Source organism: Pyrus communis, chromosome 2 (assembly GCF_963583255.1).
Source record: "Pyrus communis chromosome 2, drPyrComm1.1, whole genome shotgun sequence".
Classification (NCBI taxonomy): Eukaryota; Viridiplantae; Streptophyta; class Magnoliopsida; order Rosales; family Rosaceae; genus Pyrus; species Pyrus communis.
In genome coordinates, this window is record NC_084804.1 from 397002 (window position 1) to 415045 (window position 18044).

Genomic DNA, 18044 nt, shown 5'->3' on the forward strand with positions numbered 1-18044 from the left:
GTGACTGACAACATAAAGTCCACAAGGGACAAGTGAAGTGATGGGCATGCTGCGATGGAGGATGGCATGGTTGGATGTATGGACGTTGTTGGGTAAAGGATTTGTCTGTATGCTTGTAGAAATAGGAGAAATAAAATTAAAAAACTAAAAAGGAATCATTTTTGGCTGTGTATGCATTACACGTATGGGAAAAACAAACTTCTTTTTCCGTGTTTTTCATTTACATAAAAATAGGATATAATTAATTGTTTGGAGAGTAATGTTATTTGTTGATGCACAAAATCGGTGAGGACTTAGGTACAATAGAAAGTGTTAAGTTTCTGATCTTCGTTAGGTTGCTCTGGTCATTAGTGTGGATAAGTATGTAAATGAATAGAGACAGTGAAGCAAATAACATAAGATGTACGTGGTTCACCCAGATTGGCTACGTCCACGGAGTAGAAGAGTTTTCTTTAGTTGTGAAGGGTTTACACAAATACATAGGTTCAAGCTCTCTTTTAGTGAGTTCTAGTGAATAGTTTAGTACAAATGACATTAGGGATTATTGTGGGAGAATGATCCCCTTTTATAGAAGAGAGTTTCTAGCTTTGTTATGACATTGACACGTGTCGTGTTGTGATTGGCCTTTGATATCGACACGTGTCGCGCTGTGATTGGCTTCTGATACAGACATGTGTCGTGTTGTGATTGGCCTTCTGGGATTACTCAAAGTCTTGTGGGTCCTTAACGGTATGTTGTTGACCGGTGCTTAGTAGTTTCGGGATTGGTCAAGTATGGTACAAACATTATTCATACCATGTTTTTATACCATATTTCTATACCATCTTAGGTGACATCTGATGTGGACAACCACATCATAAAAAATTTACGAAACTCAAGAAAATGAAGGAGAAAGATTCCTCGTATACCACAATCATCATTTAATTAACTAGTTTTTCTTAATTATTAGTTTATTAAATAATGAACTAAATTAAAAAAAATTATTAATTTAAATTATGTGGCTGTTCACATCAAATGTCACCTAAGATTGTATGAAAATGTGATACAAAAACATGGTATTCGAGAATAGCCATATTATTCGAGGATATCCATCTTATGTAATCTTGGCACGAGGAGTCACTTTTTCTTTAATTCAAGAAAAATAAGGATTGAAGATCAACCATTCAAATTGCTCTAATTATTGATACCCTTATAATAATATATAAAGGGTGATAAACTTCAAGCAATCTTTAAAACTAGTTAGTTTTTTTTCGAACGATGAAAGTAGACCAATTCCTTGTGATGCTCCCCAAGCCCTGTCATAGACGAAGACCTTATAATTATTTGCGGCAGCGGTGCCGATGACCCTGGTGGGATTTGCCACCGACGACTCATTTTTGGCCGAAATGACGAGCTTATAGTTCGTGCCCGCAACGAGTTGCGTCTCACCCCGGAGCACCGTCTCAAACACCAACTTGTTCCGATCCTTTGCTTGCTTCGTGTTGTACTCCGACGCAACGAACTCTGCGGCCTCTCGCACCACGGGGTTGCTGACGTCCTCAATGGGCTTCCAACCGCCGATCTGGACTGTGCTGGTGGCGGCGGCCAGAGGAAGGATGAGGACAACAAGAAGGAGGAGGCACTGAGGGCGCATGGTGACCGTTGATTTAACTTCTCTTTGACTGACTGACACAGTTGCACTCCACAAGTGACGAGTGATGGCATGCATGCAATGGAGGAGGGCAGTTTGGAATATATAACTTTGTTAGGTGTAGGATTTTGTCTGTATACTAGCGGAAACAGAAAAAAAAATATTAAAAAAAGTCAAGTGATTGAGAATGAATTTTAGATCCGTATTTCACACATCACATTTTGGATTCAATTTCTAGAGTGGGTAAATCACAAAATAGCGGCCGGAAAAAATAAAATGCATCTGTGAATCTTCATAACTATAAAAAAGTGACTTGTGTGGCAAATCCACTGACTAATCCCTAAAAAAAAAAAAAAAAAAAAAAGAGATAGAAACAAATTTTCCTTTGTCTATTTTTAATAGGGAACTTTAACAAAAAAAATTTCAGTACTGTTTATTTTAACGAAAAATCACATTTTTACACTAAAAAAATCAATCTTGGTACTATTTATTTTATCTTTTATTTTATCTTTATTCTTAAAATTCAAAATTTTCAAACTTCTTTCTTTAATTTTTCCTTTTTAATGTACAATCCGTAAGTGTATGACTCTATGAGACATTTTATTCCCGTGACTCTAATCAACTGGGAGTCAATCGCTTTCATGGCCTACGTGTCTACTGCTTAAAAAGTTAAGCCAAAAGTCACGATTCTGTAGTGTTCAGTGTGACACAAAGTAATCGATAGTTTTGTGTTATTATTTTGTCACTTATTTTCCTAACAAGTTTTCTACGACAACAAAAACTGTAAACACCAAACATCTTTAATCATCTTGACAAAAATAAATAAATAACTAACGAAAAATTCAAAAAAAAAAATTTAGTTGTAATGAAAAATAATAAATAAAGGTTGAGTGAACAATACTAGAAAAAGATAAAAATATGGTTTTTCGTTAAAAGTGAACAGTAACAGGAATATTTCATTAAAACTCCCAAAAACAAAAACATCTTTTATCACAATATATCAACGAACTATAAATATATAAATAATCGAATTAAATTACATCAATAATATAACAAAAAATACTACTCTTACCACATTTGTCATAAGGAACTTTAACGAAAAATTACATTTTTACACTAAAAAGTCAATTCTAGTACTATTTACTTTACCCTTTATTTTGTCATTATCGTTAAAACTCAAAGTTTTCAAACCCTCACTACTACAAAATAGATTTATTGTGTCACTGGGTGATGTTGCTTTAATATAATATAGTGCCAGACAAGACATTTGCGACACCTACTGAACATGACGTCGGAGTTACTGTTGCTTGTAAGCGTCATAACCTGTCTATGTCTCTTTTAACCGACGTAAACATTTAATGTCGCTTATAACCGACATACATTTAATAATTTTTAAATAATGGTGTCGCTTTAAAAAAAATAATGTCACTTTTAAGAGACGTAAAGTATTGATGTCGTTTCGATCCGACACTAATTATTGTTTTTAAATATTTTTAAGCCTGCATCGGTTCTGAAGAATTTTTTTTTTAATATTTTGAAACCCGGTGTCGGTTGTAAGCGATAGATTGATGGTCTTTATATGTTATCCCCCATGTTTTCTTCTTCCTCTCTTGCATCTTTCTTAAGGATGAGTTTATGATGTGACACACAACTAGGCTTGACAAACGGGTCGCGTCTATCGTTTTCGTGTAACGTCTGTTATCTTAACGGGTCTTGTCATGTCTCACCCATTATCTTAACAGGTCTTTAATAGGCGACCCGTTATGACCCATTAAGAAAAATATAAATTTTTTTCTTAAATTTGCACATACCACACGTTGCCACATAAATATTACTTCAAAATATTAAAACACATTTGTCGTTTAAGTACTACATCTACACTCGAAAATAAGAGCCTAATAAACAAACATTCATACACTACTACTTTATTACAAAATGTTAAATTTGCAAGGATATGCAAAATGAAAGAGTTTTTGTTTTCAATGTTGTGAAGCCTTTCTCAAAAGTTTAAACCTTGCCAATGGAATTAAAAGCTTGTATGTTACTCCTTTTACAAAATCCTCAATTTTCATCAATTATCATGACATAAGATTTTGTGGTATCCACTTCTATAAATATTTTAAATTGACAATCAAATTAGTTTATTGTATTCATATAGGATCAAGGAGTGTAGCTGTAAAAAATCATCAAAATCGGAGTTAAAATAACCATTAAATCGTAATTTTTCATTTATAACCGTCGAAAAGTTTTGTCTCGTTACTTGATCTCTAAATGTTTTTTTTTTCAATTTTTGGCGTATGCAATCTCGAAGCATATATAAACAAGTTTGATGGTTGGATAGTAGAAATTAGTTTCGTAGGATGCGTATCCCATGAAAACGATAGATTCACTAACACTTAAAGTTTATTTACACTTTCATTAAGTATAACATAAGATTTTGTGGTATCCATTGGTGTAAATATTTTAAATTGAAGATCGAATTCATTCATTGTATTTGTATATGGTCAAGGAGTGTAGCTGTAAAAAATCATTAAAATCGGAGTTAAAATAACCGTTAATTTGTAATTTTTCGTTTATAACCGTCGAAAAGTTTTGTCCCGTTACTTAATTTCTGAATGTTTATTGTTTGTGATTTTTGGTGTATGCGATCTCGAAGCATATATAAACAAGTTTGACAGTTGGATCTTTGAAATTAGTTTTGTAGTATGTGTATCCCATCAAAACGATAGATTCACCAGCACTTAGAGTTTATTTATACTTTCATTAAGTATAACATAAAATTTTGTAGTATCCACTAGTGTAAATATTTTAAATTGAAGATTGAATTCATTCATTGTATTCATATAGGGTCAAGAAGTGTAGTTGTAAAAAAAATCACCAAAATCGGAGTTAAAATAACCGTTAAATCGTAATTTTTCGTTTATAACCGTCGAAAAGTTTTGTCCATTTACTTTATCTCTGAATGTTTATTTTTTGTGATTTTTCGCGTATGCGATCTCGAAGCATATATAAACAAGTTTGACGATTGGATCGTTGAAATTAGTTTCATAGAATGCGTATCCCATCAAAATGATAGATTCACTAGCACTTGGAGTTCATTTATACTTTTATTAAGTATAACATAAGATTTTGTGGTATCCACTAGTGTAAATATTTTAAATTGAAGATTGAATTCATTCATTGTGTTCATATAGGGTCAAGGAATGTAGCTGTAAAAAATCATCAAAATCAGAGTTAAAATAACCGTTAAATCGTAATTTTTCATCTATAATCGTCAAAAAGTTTTGTCCTGTTACTTGATCTATGAATGTTAGTTTTTTGCGATTTTTTCCGTATGCGATCTCGAAGCGTATATAAACAAGTTTGACGGTTGGATTGTTTAAATTAGTTTCATAGAATGCGTATCCCATCAAAACGATAGATTCACTAACACTTAGAGTTCATTTACACTTTCATTAAGTATAACATAAGATTTTGTGGTATTCACTAGTGTAAATATTTTAAATTGAAGATCGAATTCATTCATTGTATTCACGTAAGATCAATGAGTGTAGCTATAAAAAATAATCAAAATTGGAGTTAAAATAACCGTTAAATCGTGATTTTTCGTTTAAAACCGTCGAAAAAGTTTTGTCCCGTTACTTGATATTTGAATGTTTGTTTTTTGTGATTTTTGGCGTATGAGATTTTGAAGCATATACAAACAAGTTTAACGGTTGGATGGTTGCAATTAGTTTTGTAGAATTTGTATCCCATCAAGTTCAATGGTGTATACATATATTTATTAAGTAGATTTAAATTTATTTATTTTGCACGTATAGCACTTAAGAAATTGAATGGTATGTATATTTAAGCTGATCCAATGGTCACCAATTTTTAAAATTTAATTTAATATATATAATTATTATAGTTTTTAGGGGTATAAAATTGTTAAATTAATATATATAATTATTATAGTATTTTTAAGGGTTATAAAATTATAAAATTAATATTTTGGATGATTGAATTCTTGATAATGAAAATTTCCATACAAGGGTTGGTGTGGAAGAGACTCATTTTCTTGAATCATTACCGTTGCCTACCGAGTTCGTTAATCATGCAAATGCCGACGACGAGCTAATAGATGATGACAGGGAATAAATATATTAATTATTTTATGTATTAATTAGACTATGTTTCAATTCGTGTGTGATGATATCTTATCACAAAATTATATTTATGTTTTTTATTAAGTATTATATATAAATTAAATTTTATTTATTAAAATATTATATGGGATAACATAACTGTTTATCTTTTAATTTTGGGTTAAACTTTTTTTTTTTGGGCAAGTTTGTCAGGCTCACGTCGGTTTGAACCGACACAACGTTTTCTTATTTCCATGCAACTTGCAATCACTGTCATGTCTGTCAGGCTTGCATCGGTTTGAACCGACGCAAAATTTTCTTATTTCAACGCCACTTTCATCAAGTCTGTCAGGCTCACGTCGGTTTTAACCGACACATTTTTTTTCTATTTCGACGCCACTTGCCTTTCAGTAAGTGTGTCAGACTACTTGACTTAGTGTCGGTTTTAACCGATGTGAAGTCCAAATATTTCGACGCCAAGTGCGTTTCAGTCAATGTGTCAGAGAAAATCAATAATAGAGCTCAATATATTGGGGTAACAATATAATTTCTTCTTCTTGAAATGGGCAGTGGCCGGAAGGGCAATATTCCCCAGAGGGTTCCTTTCCCCCTTCCTGTGTATGAAGTGTCATCTTTCAGCAGCTCAAAAACTTCCTGTGCTACCAGTTTCAATTCGCCATATTTCACGAAACCTTCCCATACTAGTTACGGATAGCAGTTCCGTCGGTATAGCTCCACCTGCTCCCAATTTTACCTATGATAATCAAGTATGCAAACTTCTCAGCTGCCACCTCTAAATACAATTTTGATGGGTTTGTAGCGCTTTTGTGGGTTAACAGTTTATATGGTGTTGAACGGGTTTGCCTCATTTGCCTTACGAATCCTAAAGACATGGCCTTTGGTTGTTGGCATCAAGTACATTTTTGAACTATAGTTTCAAGATGAGTTGAGACGATCATATTTTTAGTACTGTGTTCTTAGTGTTATGTTTTCGGTGTAGACATGTTGCAAATGCGGACAAGATCTTCAATCGTGCCCAATATGCTGAAGTGCAATCCAAACCCGGATAAAACTGTATTAACGACGACGTGCTTTTATGCCGGAGTTGGCTGACATTGTGTGTATTTGTTTATTTTTTCAATCATATTCTTTGTAACCCATTGCTTCAGGTGGTCAAGAGGTTACTAGGTTTGGTAAATGGTTGGTCGAATCCAGCATATGGTGATGATGATCTAGATGTGAGTGAATATTCTGGTGATTTTTTTGGTTGTTTAAGAAGAAAATGAAAAAGAAGTGAAGAGCTGGCCTCAAAATAAGTGAAGTTCTGGTGATTTTATGGACGACAGCAGCATAATTATTTTATTTATGGAGATGTTAGGTAATGTCAGTTACGACCGACAGTAGATCGACTATTTTATTTATTTAACTTACGTGATGTCGGTTTGGACCGACAGTAAGTGTGATATTTTTATTGTTTATTTGTTACTTAATGTCAATTTTGACTGCCATCATATTAGATTTTCATGTCACTTAAAAGCGACGTAAGAGCCAATGTTGCTTTTAAGCGACGCTGTTGTTCATTTTTATTTTATATTACTTTGCTTCTTGGTGGCGGATTAAGGGGGTTAAGCGACGTCATTACCCTTTTGGTGACGGTAGTATTGGTGTCGGTTCCTCTATCCGACATTGCACGATTTAATGTTGGTTTTACACCGCCAATGATATCCCTTTTTGTAGTAGTGCATTTTCATTAGTTTTCATTTTTTTCATATCACATTTTGTATAATCTTTTTAATAAAGATAAGACTCATATGTGTCGGTGAGTCCTATCTATATTATAAATAAGATACAAATATGATATAAAAATGTGGTAAATGTAGCATTACTCATAATATAAACAACACATCGACGACGATTATGTTATCCAAAATTGTGTCAACAATAATATAATCCTCGCCGACAATGGTGTAGCCATGTTAAGGGCTACCCTGGGCTATAGCCCAGGTAGCTTTCCATAAAAAATGAAACCTTTACATGTAATTTTTATTGATTTTCGAAAGTAGCCCATCATATATTTAGTCACTAATCCTAATTCTCTTGATTTAATCATATAAAATTATATAATACAGTTTACAAACCATCTTTTAAGTTAGTGGATACTGTGAAAAATACAGTGTTAAGTTTATTTGTTTATGTAGATTTAAACTTTAAACTAGCCCATCCAGTGAAAATTTTATAATTCCGCCATTGCTCGTCAGTCTGTATATTAGGTAGAAGTGCCGTAATTTTAGGAATAAAAAATAGCCATATATATATATATATATATATATATATCTTTGCATTTTTTAGAATTTCAATAAGATACTTATATGTCAATGGGGTTAGTGAATGGAAGACAAGGTCTCTAGAGAGTTTTTTTTTTTTTTTTTTTTTTTGGATGTGGCCAAGTTTTAACTATCTTTTTTCTCCCGTGACAAGAAAGGCAAACTAGTAAATGACAGATTTCTCAAATCGAATGAATTTCCGGGCAAACTAACAAAGTTATCATATGTAATATACTATGGCTGCAATCAAGATACACACAAAGCTTTCTACCAAACAAGGAATGAAGAGAGAAGTAATATGTTGCCCTTTGGTCGCTTTCTTTCCTTTTTTTCTCATGTATCTGTACGCTTGCAATGTGACTATATATACACGTGAAGCTCCTCTTTGCCAATTACCAAGAGCGAATATTTGTATCATCTTGTTGTCTAAAGTCACTGAACTGCAGGTTCATTTGTCCCAAATACATAAGCTCCTGCAGTGCCAAAAATTATAATGAATACGAATAACATAATTTTTTTGTTAATAAAGAACGGATGTTATCGATATATTGAAAATATATCAATAACATGTCCATACTGTTTAGCAACAATGACATGTTGTCGACGTCATGTTGGAATAATTTACGCAAATTAGTCAAAAAATAAAGTTACCTAGTGTGGGCATCAAAAGGGATAGCACAACAGTTCCAGCAATCTTCAGTGGCAATCCAGTCTTAATCATGTCTTGAATTTCAATGTGGCCAGTGGTAAACCCTACAATATTCGAAGGGGTCCCGGTCGGAAGCAAGAAAGAAAACTGTGCTCCAATGGCTCCTGGAATCATAAGGAGGAGTGGATGCACATGCATGCTTTTGGCTATTTGAATCAAAAGAGGGACAACAAGAGTGGTGGTGGCATTGTTTGATGTGAACTCAGTGATGGTACTACTTATGAGACACACAGCCGGCGCAATGGCGATATATGGGACAGCCTCCATGAAATCTAGGGCTTTCGATAAAATGTCTGCAAGGCCGCTAGTTCGGACCCCGTCGGCGATGGCAAAACCAGCACCTAATAACAATATGATGTTCCATGGTAGCTTCTTGCATTTGTTCCAGTCCATCAACTTCTCTCCCTCTTGCTTTTTGTTTGGAATTATGAACAGCAAAGTTGCCATCATAACCTACATATATACATTGTCAATTCCAACTTTAATTCAATCAAATTACACTTCCCTAAACTCCAAACTCTGATTAATCCAATTTAATTAGAAGGGTAAATACTCACACTGACAGTTCCATCACCAGCACGCCCATTGAAGAGGGATCCCCACCCAGGAATATCATCTGTTATGCTCCTTGTCATCCACAAAACTATCAGCATCTGCACAAAAATATTCTTGTCATATTTGGATAGTGATTAACACACACAATTTTTGGTTTATTGAAAAATGGTAAAATATTTAGCTTAAAGTGCAAGCAGCTAAAGGAGAAGCCCCAAAAAATACCCCGCAAAGTTAAAGTATTGGATTGACAACGTACCGAAAACACAGACAGTACCACCTTCTCAGCAAAAGATATTGGACCTGTCATATCATCAACACTTATGAGCTGACATGTAAATAAAATCACGATATATTTACTTACTTGAAACAAGACAGAAAATGAATCAAAATTCAACAAATCAAGAATTAATCTAATTTCTTGTTTTATCACAGGTCCTGGTTCTTGGACTGTAATGTGGAACGCACATACATTTTAATTTCTTATGTGTTAGCAAATGCAAGAAAAGAAACCGAAAAAGTTCTAACGTACATTCCCGACAAGTAAACATGCATGTTCAATTAGAAGAAGAAAGACTAATTATGGACTTGTACCTAGCATTTCAAGCTCCCTCTTCAAGTCAGCTTTGTCCAGATAAGCAGAGAGAGCCTGGCTTGAATTCCTTGGGCAATACAAGCAACAAAGTATAACCCACAAAGCCAAGAATATCAACAAGGCCAGAGGGAACCCTAGAAAGAACCAGGTGCTGAAGCTGATGGGCTTCGCCTCTGGAAAATAGCTCTTCCACATCCCAACCAGTATCAAGTTCACACCTGTCCCAGTGAGAGTGCTCATCCCTCCTATGGCCGCGGAGTATATCACCCCAAGCACTACCGCCCTGCAGAACCTGCTCACGGCAACGGACTGGTCCGGGCCCACGGGAAAGCGCTGGAGGATCCCAGTGGCCACCGGCATCATTATCATAGCTGCCGCCACGTTGTGCATCCACATGGAGACGAATGCTGTCGTGGCGCATATTCCCAGTAGGAGCAGGGGAGGGCTAAGCGGGTCTCCGCAGAAGAGCATGGTTATCTGTGGTGGTCCGCAAACGTGAGTGACTCACACTCACTCAAATAATTGAGGAATATTTTAGTACAATAATTGAGATTCTTAATAATTATCTTATGCCATGATAATGACTAATACTTATTCAAGAGAAGCTACGGAATTTAAAGCATGTGTTATGAGTTATTTTCATCCAAAAACAAACAAATCCATGCGGATAACTTAATGAAGTTTTAACGAAATATTTTTGGTACTGTTCATTTTTAACAAAAGTGAAATTTTTACTCTAAAAAGTTATTCCTGGTACTATTCACTTACAACACATTTTTGTTCTTTTAATTAAAATTCAAAAATTTCAAGTTATTTTCATTAGTTTTCCTAGACGGTGAAAAGTTGTGGGAGTCAAGCATAAATTCCTCACTTACAAATGAAAAGATGATAGTGCTAATAAATTTGCATACATAATTTAAAGTAACACTAAATTAATTTTAATTACAAAAATAAAATTTTAAATAGTAATATAGAAAAAAAACACCGTTTTAACTAACTTGACTAGGCCTGAGTCCAATTTAGACTTTGGACTAAAATAACAATATAAGCACAAACGTAGTACTAAGAGTTTTTTCCACAGATGAATACTTGGATATATATATACATATACATACATAATACAGCTCACACAGCATTATACAATATGTACAAAAAGCTTTTAAATCTCCCCATTTTTGCGAAATATTTGCAGTTTATGTTAGGGTAGTGCTATCTACATATTTATTTTTTTACTTTTCACATAACTCTTTCAAAATTTGGTCATCGGATTGAATGAATTGAAGAAGATCATCGATAAAAATTAACAAGAGTGTGTAAGATAAAAATGATTGTGTGAGTATCATTTTCTTTTATGGTATAGTACATGCAAAGAGAGCGTATTGAGAACATAAACCTCACATTGAGAGTGTTATTCCATTCACTAATGAAAATGTTACTCATATTACATTCTTCATACAATATTTATACCATCTTTTCTAACAGATGCATAACCCACATGTATTGATGGCCCTACCTTTATCAAAGAGATGGTATAAATATAATATTAAAAAATGTGATAAATGAAGTATTATTCTTAATATGGGTTAATTATGAATTATGAAATAAAAAAACATAGTAGCTAGAGAAACTCACATTCAAGGCCAATCTTCTGTGGATGTTATAATGCTCAACAGCAATAGCCAATATAAAGGTTCCAAGAACAAGGGCAATAACATCATCCATGTAAGATTGAGCAACATCATCAGAAGAGGATATTCCAAAGAGAGGGAAGAGAAAGAGTGGGGACATGGAGGTAATTGGCATGGGCACGGCCTCCGTGAGCCACCAAGCAAACACCCACACCAGCACCGCCAACATGTTCCGGCTGGCCACCCGGCCATCTAGCTTCACACAGAGGCATATGATGGTGCACAGAAGAGGTCCCAGGAGGACGAAGAAGTTCTTGAGTGTTAGAAGGGATTTCAAGGATGAATGGAAGCTCTGCGACCGTTGGATTTGATCGTGGAGAGGGAGAAGTGGAGTTTTGGGGTCGTCGGAAGCTGGATGATGATCCATGTTATTGATGTTGGAATCGATTTAGGAAATGACTTGGTTAGGAAATGGTGCTTTTATACATGCTTTTGTATACAAGCAAGATTGATTGGCCAGTACAGTGTGCCGGATGCTTTTAAATTTTGAGTTTGTCGATGCTTTTAAATTTTGAGTTTGTCTTATTTTTTTATGTATACATTTAAAAGTATAAAATTAATTAGGCTTAATTGGATTACTAGTTCCTTTGGTGGTAGAGTGGTTGGAAGATGGTCATGGGCTAAAAAAGTTAGGATTTAAGCCCCTATAGTGAAGTCCGTTAAAATTTATGCCTTAAATTAAAATTTTCGTCAAATCTCTATTAATTGTTAACACATGAGACTTACATGTGAAGCTAAAAACTAATCACCACAAAAACTAATAATCTAATTAGACCAATTAAGTATATTACTAACAGACTGTAGTATCCCACACCGCCCGTGAGGGCGTGGTCTTTGGGCCTTATATATCCATGCCTGGTGCTTCAACTTCGAAGAGGCCTTTTGTGGTGGGAGATGTGGTCTGCGGACTAACACTCGGCCACAAGAACAAAACCGTGCGGTAGCTCTGCTGCGACATTGTCCAGAGGGAATGCCAAAGCGGACAATATCTTCAAGGTGGGAGACCGGGATGTGATAATTTGGTATCAGGTCTTTCCGTTTGTGATAACTAAATTGATTATTTAACATGTAAAATATCTTTAAGTATACAACTTTAAGTATCTTTAAGTATATTACTAACAGACACTCTTTAATACTGATGTTAGATTATTTAACATGTAAAATAGTATACAACTTTGCCTTTCCGTTTGTGATGTTCCATTTTGGTGTGCTAACTAAATTGATTTTGCAACCGTTGTCATAACTAATAAATTGGTTTTTTTTTTTAATCTAAATTGGTTTTCGAGATTGACATAACATATCATTTTAGTTTCTCATTAATATATCAAAATTACTAATTATGTATATATCAATATTATATTTGTGTGATTTTTAAGTGATGCAATGTATCGTATCTAAACGTGATGACTCGTCACTCTACAACACACAAGTAGTAGACAAGTTTGCCTTTCATTCTATGATGGTTTTCATTTTGATATTGGTAATTAAAATGGATTTTGCTACTAATAAATGCCAATTATTTGCTAAGAGTTAGCAAATCTATATCCAAGACATGGAAAAGTATGACATTTTCTAGTAGATGACCTGTCGTTCAAATCCAGTGGGGGCCAAGAGGCCACGAAGTAAAGCCACGTGTGCAGAAAAGGACTGCAAATTGCCACAACCATGGACTTGATAATAATGCAAGGTCCAGCCAGACCATCATATGCATATGTATGATTGTATTATAAACCATGTGACATGTGGAATGTATGGAATATGTCGATGTCAAAAAACAAAGAAGCCACTGCGGAATTTGAATGATATGGGTTTGGTGGAGGGATAGAGAAGCTTAATCACAATTAATTTGATTATTATAATTTTTTCTCCAACTTATAATGATGTGTATGTACACGTGGCAGGCACAAATTAATTTTCTCGCCGAAGATTAAGCTTACATACGTCACGGGAGCATCGTATTATTAGTATAATTTGATGGGGACATATGGCAAAATAATTCATATCAACCTCTAGAAGGTGGACCTTGAACCTTTGAAGTAATCTACTCCTCAAATAATATTCATAATTTAGTGGTCGATTCTGGAGTTAAGATTTTAAAAGATGTTTAACGTGTGGATAGAAACCTTTTAATGCTTAGGAGTCTAGGTAATTATTTTTAATTAATTTATTATATAACATATAAATAAATGTTTATTATACTAAAAAAATATATAATTGTATTACGATACATAAATTGTAAAGTTGACTGACATATAAATTATATAAAGTATTTGAACATACTGAAAAATATGGGGAACATATTCATCCAAGTGTATACGATATATAATGAGTGTTCATCAAAGTATTTAACAAGTATCCTACAATTTGTTCAATAAATAAAATGCAAAATGAAAGTTATCTATTTTTTGTCTAAGTGAGAGTCGCGACTTAGGCAGGTCTAAGAGGACACATAGGCTAATATAGACACTATTTTTTAATTTTCAAACGCCTAAATGATGTTAGATGGAAATTTGTAGAATAGTGGACGGAGTAATCCTAAATTTAGGGATTTAAATAATATTTTAAGGTACAAGGGTGGGTTTTGAACTACAAAAATGTATGTGTGTCAAGATGCGGATAAGAAGAAAATGAAAACACAAAGAAAGAATAAAATCCCATAATTGCCTTGTGGAGCACACATTATAGCTATCCAACTGTTGTGGTTTCTATCGAGGCGACAAAATTGCCATTCTTAGAGCAATAATTCAATCAAACACAATCACTATGGTATGGTATGGTTAATAAAAGTGAAGTAAACCAGATAATGGCCAAGGCCTTAATGATTCTTCTCCAAATATCGATTTCACATGGGATCAGTAAATGGTAACGTGTGGGCGCCAACCAATCCTTCATGTGAGGCCATGTGCATTTGGTTTTATTTTGGAATCACTGGCCAAGCCAAAAGTACAAGGCTCCCTTATGCTAGTGTTTTGAATTTTTAAGCTTCAAAATATTAATTTTTTGGACTATTTTATGATTTTAACCGTCATATTCCACTTAGCAAATGAAAATTTTGAATCTTAAGGTTTAAATAAACTCATCACTTTAACCAATATTATAATTTAATAGTAATAAATTAAAACTTCAATCCACAATGGGCTAGCAATAATGTGCTACAAATTGGTCTTTGGCAAAAATCGAACCTAAGATCTCTCACTTACAAGTGAAGAGGAATACCATTATATCGTAGTACTAAGTGACAATATAAATTTCTTACTTCAAATTATTACTTTCAAGTTGTATAACTTCATATACGCAACAAGTGATTAAAAATTTGATTTCAAAGTAATAATTTTAACTTAGTCCACCCACCGAATAACTTGTTTCATTTCTCTTGTTTAAGTTTCCGTCTCACTTTCATTTCCTCTAGCCACGATCTCCCCGCGTGAGTTGAACTGTCGATTCATCTGTTCGTTCACTGCGAGGGAAAGGTCGAGTAAATCGAAAAGCTCGAAAATGAGGGTGACTAGGAAGCTTCCTTCTCTGTTTTCTAGTATGCATTCCGTTGTAGGTTCAGATGATCATATTTTATCATCAGTCGTACAAAGACTGTTGTTGTCTGTTGTTTCAGACTTTGAGAGAGAGAGAGACAGACAGACAGAGAGTTTGTGAAACATTTAAACGCACACGCGCAATAGTTCAGATAATACTTGTGCAAAATTTTCTATTTTTAAGCGGTAAACCTAAACTCTAAAAGTAGAATAAATAATCCAAGTACCTCGCCAGGGGCGGTTTCTCATTGGATGCCGATCGGAAGACTCGACTCAGAAATCGTCAATATCCGGCGGTTCTTATGCTGGTGGGCAATCACAAAATATTATGTAATTCGTCGAAATCGGGGGGAAGAAGGAGTCGAGCGAGGAGAAGGGTAGAGGTGTAAGAATACGGAAGCAAGTTGCACGCGTCGGCGGCGAAGACTGATTTTATTTAGGTTAAAAAAGACGGGCTTTACTTTTGTATGCCCAACATACGAATTTAATCAGTTCCGTTTCACTACATATTTGTAGGCCCAATATTCTGTTCATAGCTAAAAATGTGAACCATTGCCCATAGATATTTTGAGGACTGTTGGCAGCGAATACATTGGTTCCTATGAGAGAACCGAGGAGCTGATGATGAACATGTGGAGTCAAAGAAATGCATATAAATAAATTGACATTTTATTTAGGATAATACTTGCTTTTTCTCTTGTGATGAGTTCATTTTCCAATTGTGAACAACATAAACTTAATCGTTCAATTTATTTTTGTTTTGAAGATCATTTCAACAAAAAATAATTATTTTAATTCAAGATTGTTCAATTATTTATAGATATTAAATAAATGAATGATTTATATTGAATATGTCACTTGTTACTTCTATCGGCGATTTGTTTTAGACATTTTAATGACTAAATGATTTCCTATTAAATTTGTGTTACTCAAAATTGGAGAATGAACTCTTAGAGCACTTCCATTGTAGGAAGGCCCCCGAAGCAATAAACAACTCAATCACCTTAAATGAACAGTAACTGTCCAAGTGCATCTCCACTCCTAAACTGAATAGCCAAGGTAATTTGTATTAAAATATTAATATTTTATTTTATAAAATAATAAAAAATAACTTTAGTTTTAAATTTCGGATAATAATAGAAGATTGGTTAAAAGTATTTGAAAATATTGAAATGTAATATAAAGTAGAAGAACATGGTTACATGTTTATAAATAAATATCGATGGTGATAATTTTAGGCTCGATCAGTTGAAGAAATAACCATCGATAATTTTAGTTCTCTGAGTTGGACACTCAAAACTCGATTATTTTAGGATCAGTTGGTACGAATGGGTTCGTGAGGATGAGAGTATCTTGATGGTGATATTGATCTATGAAGTTTAAATGGTGATCCTTGGTGTTGTGGAGGAAAGAAGAGAGCTACGGTGAGGGAGAGATAATGAGAAGATAAGAGAGAGTGAAGTGTTTTCTGATTGGCTGAAAAGAAGAGAGAGGGTCTGATTGGGGGAGAAAATGTGGGAATAAAGTTGATTGGTGGTGAAGTGTGGTACCGTTTGGTATGCAGACGGGACGGAATAGAGGTTCCGTATATGTTTGGTACGCGCAGGACGGAACAGGACAATTGTTCCGTTCTGTGTTTGTTACATGTTGGACGGAACGGAATGACTGCGGAGCTGCAGCCAGAGGTGCAGAGAATGCGGAGCTTCTAGAAGTTGAGCTACTGTTGCAGCATACATAAATGTATCCCTCAAACTCATCCTTCTTGCTCCAAAAGCCCATAGGCCCGAGACCAAACACGACTGATCTGACCCGCTACGACTCCACCTCGGGCTCCCTCCTAAACTCAGTCGTTGATTCCGTTATCGGAACCGCTGCTGACTTCAACTTCTCATCCTTCTGATCGCAGCCCTGATTGGCCACTACTTTTCCAGATACGGTCACGGCGACTCTTCCTCCCTCACTAGCTCCGAGTCAACTTTCAAAGTGAACTCATCCAACGGTGGCTATAGGGACGCCAAAACCACCAAGCCATTGCTTTGGTTGTACGACCTAAATGAGATTGGATCTTCTAATTTTTCTTCTTGTTCGTCGTCATCGGCAGCTCTGGTTCGCTAGCGAAGCTCTCCAACTAGCTTCCCCAGCCATCTCACAGATTCTCAGATTTCTTACCTTTGGATGGCTTCCCCATTTTCTGAATATTAAGATATGCCATGGAAAACTAGGGCTCAGATGGAAGCAAGGAAGAAGAAGAAGAAGAAGAATACGAAAAGGTTGAGAGATGAGGAAGGAGACAATGGGAGAAGGGCATTTTTGTCTTAAAATGTTATAATTTTGTGTTCCACGGATGTGGAATGAGTCGTTCCAGGGGGGTAAGGCGGAATGAAAATTCACCCAAAACTCGTCCCGTGAAACAAGGCGTTCCACCCGTTTTAGGCGCACCAAACGTGAGATGGAATGCCTCGTCCCACTCTATTCCGTCCTGTCCCACGTACCAAACGGTACCTATGGTCACGGAACACACTTTTAAAAAGGGATAGGATTTGTACAATTCCAGATTACATAAAATATGTCCCCTTATCAAAAATAGTGTTTCTAACATTGGATAATTTGCACACGCGTGTATAATTCTATCCGTTGTTAACGCACTTTAACTAAACGTAACTTTTTCGTTATAAGTCCGATTCGGGTCTAACTCGCACTCACGCGTTCGTAACAACGAGTACTATTTAATTACGATACGAGAAAAATAATTTAAAAGCCACATAACTACGTCCACATTACTTTGCCAACAAGGGCATAATTGATAATTTACATACTTGGGGAGAAAATTACATAGAAAATTAGGGACGGGTTGTCACATAAATTGTGGTTAATGTCATGATGACATCA

The 18044-nt window shown here is 34.9% G+C and overlaps 1 protein-coding gene and 1 pseudogene across 1 annotated transcript; both read right to left on the bottom strand.

The window, feature by feature from the left end:
* Positions 1-1239: 1239 nt before the first annotated feature.
* On the bottom strand, positions 1240-2273 carry LOC137726875 (cysteine proteinase inhibitor 1-like; annotated as a pseudogene).
* Positions 2274-8290: 6017 nt separating this feature from the next.
* Positions 8291-12101, bottom strand: LOC137725801 (tonoplast dicarboxylate transporter-like). The gene is made up of 6 exons (XM_068464596.1): positions 11570-12101; positions 9937-10414; positions 9602-9645; positions 9348-9443; positions 8733-9243; positions 8291-8554 (listed from the first exon to the last, which is right to left on the bottom strand). Exons 1-6 carry the CDS (start codon positions 11990-11992, stop codon positions 8514-8516), a joined length of 1593 nt encoding a protein of 530 aa, XP_068320697.1. The 5' UTR covers positions 11993-12101; the 3' UTR covers positions 8291-8513.
* Between the last annotated feature and the right edge of the window lie 5943 nt (positions 12102-18044).

Bases quoted from the DNA above. Each gene is read 5' to 3' on its own strand.
- LOC137725801 (XM_068464596.1), bottom strand. From the start codon at position 11,992: ATGGATCATCATCCAGCTTCCGACGACCCCAAAACTCCACTTCTCCCT. The intron at 9,646-9,936 runs GTACAAGTCCAT...ATGATATGACAG, and splicing joins GAGGGAGCTTGAAATGCTAG to GTCCAATATCTTTTGCTGAG. The intron at 8,555-8,732 runs GTAACTTTATTT...TTGGCACTGCAG, and splicing joins CCTTTTGATGCCCACACTAG to GAGCTTATGTATTTGGGACA.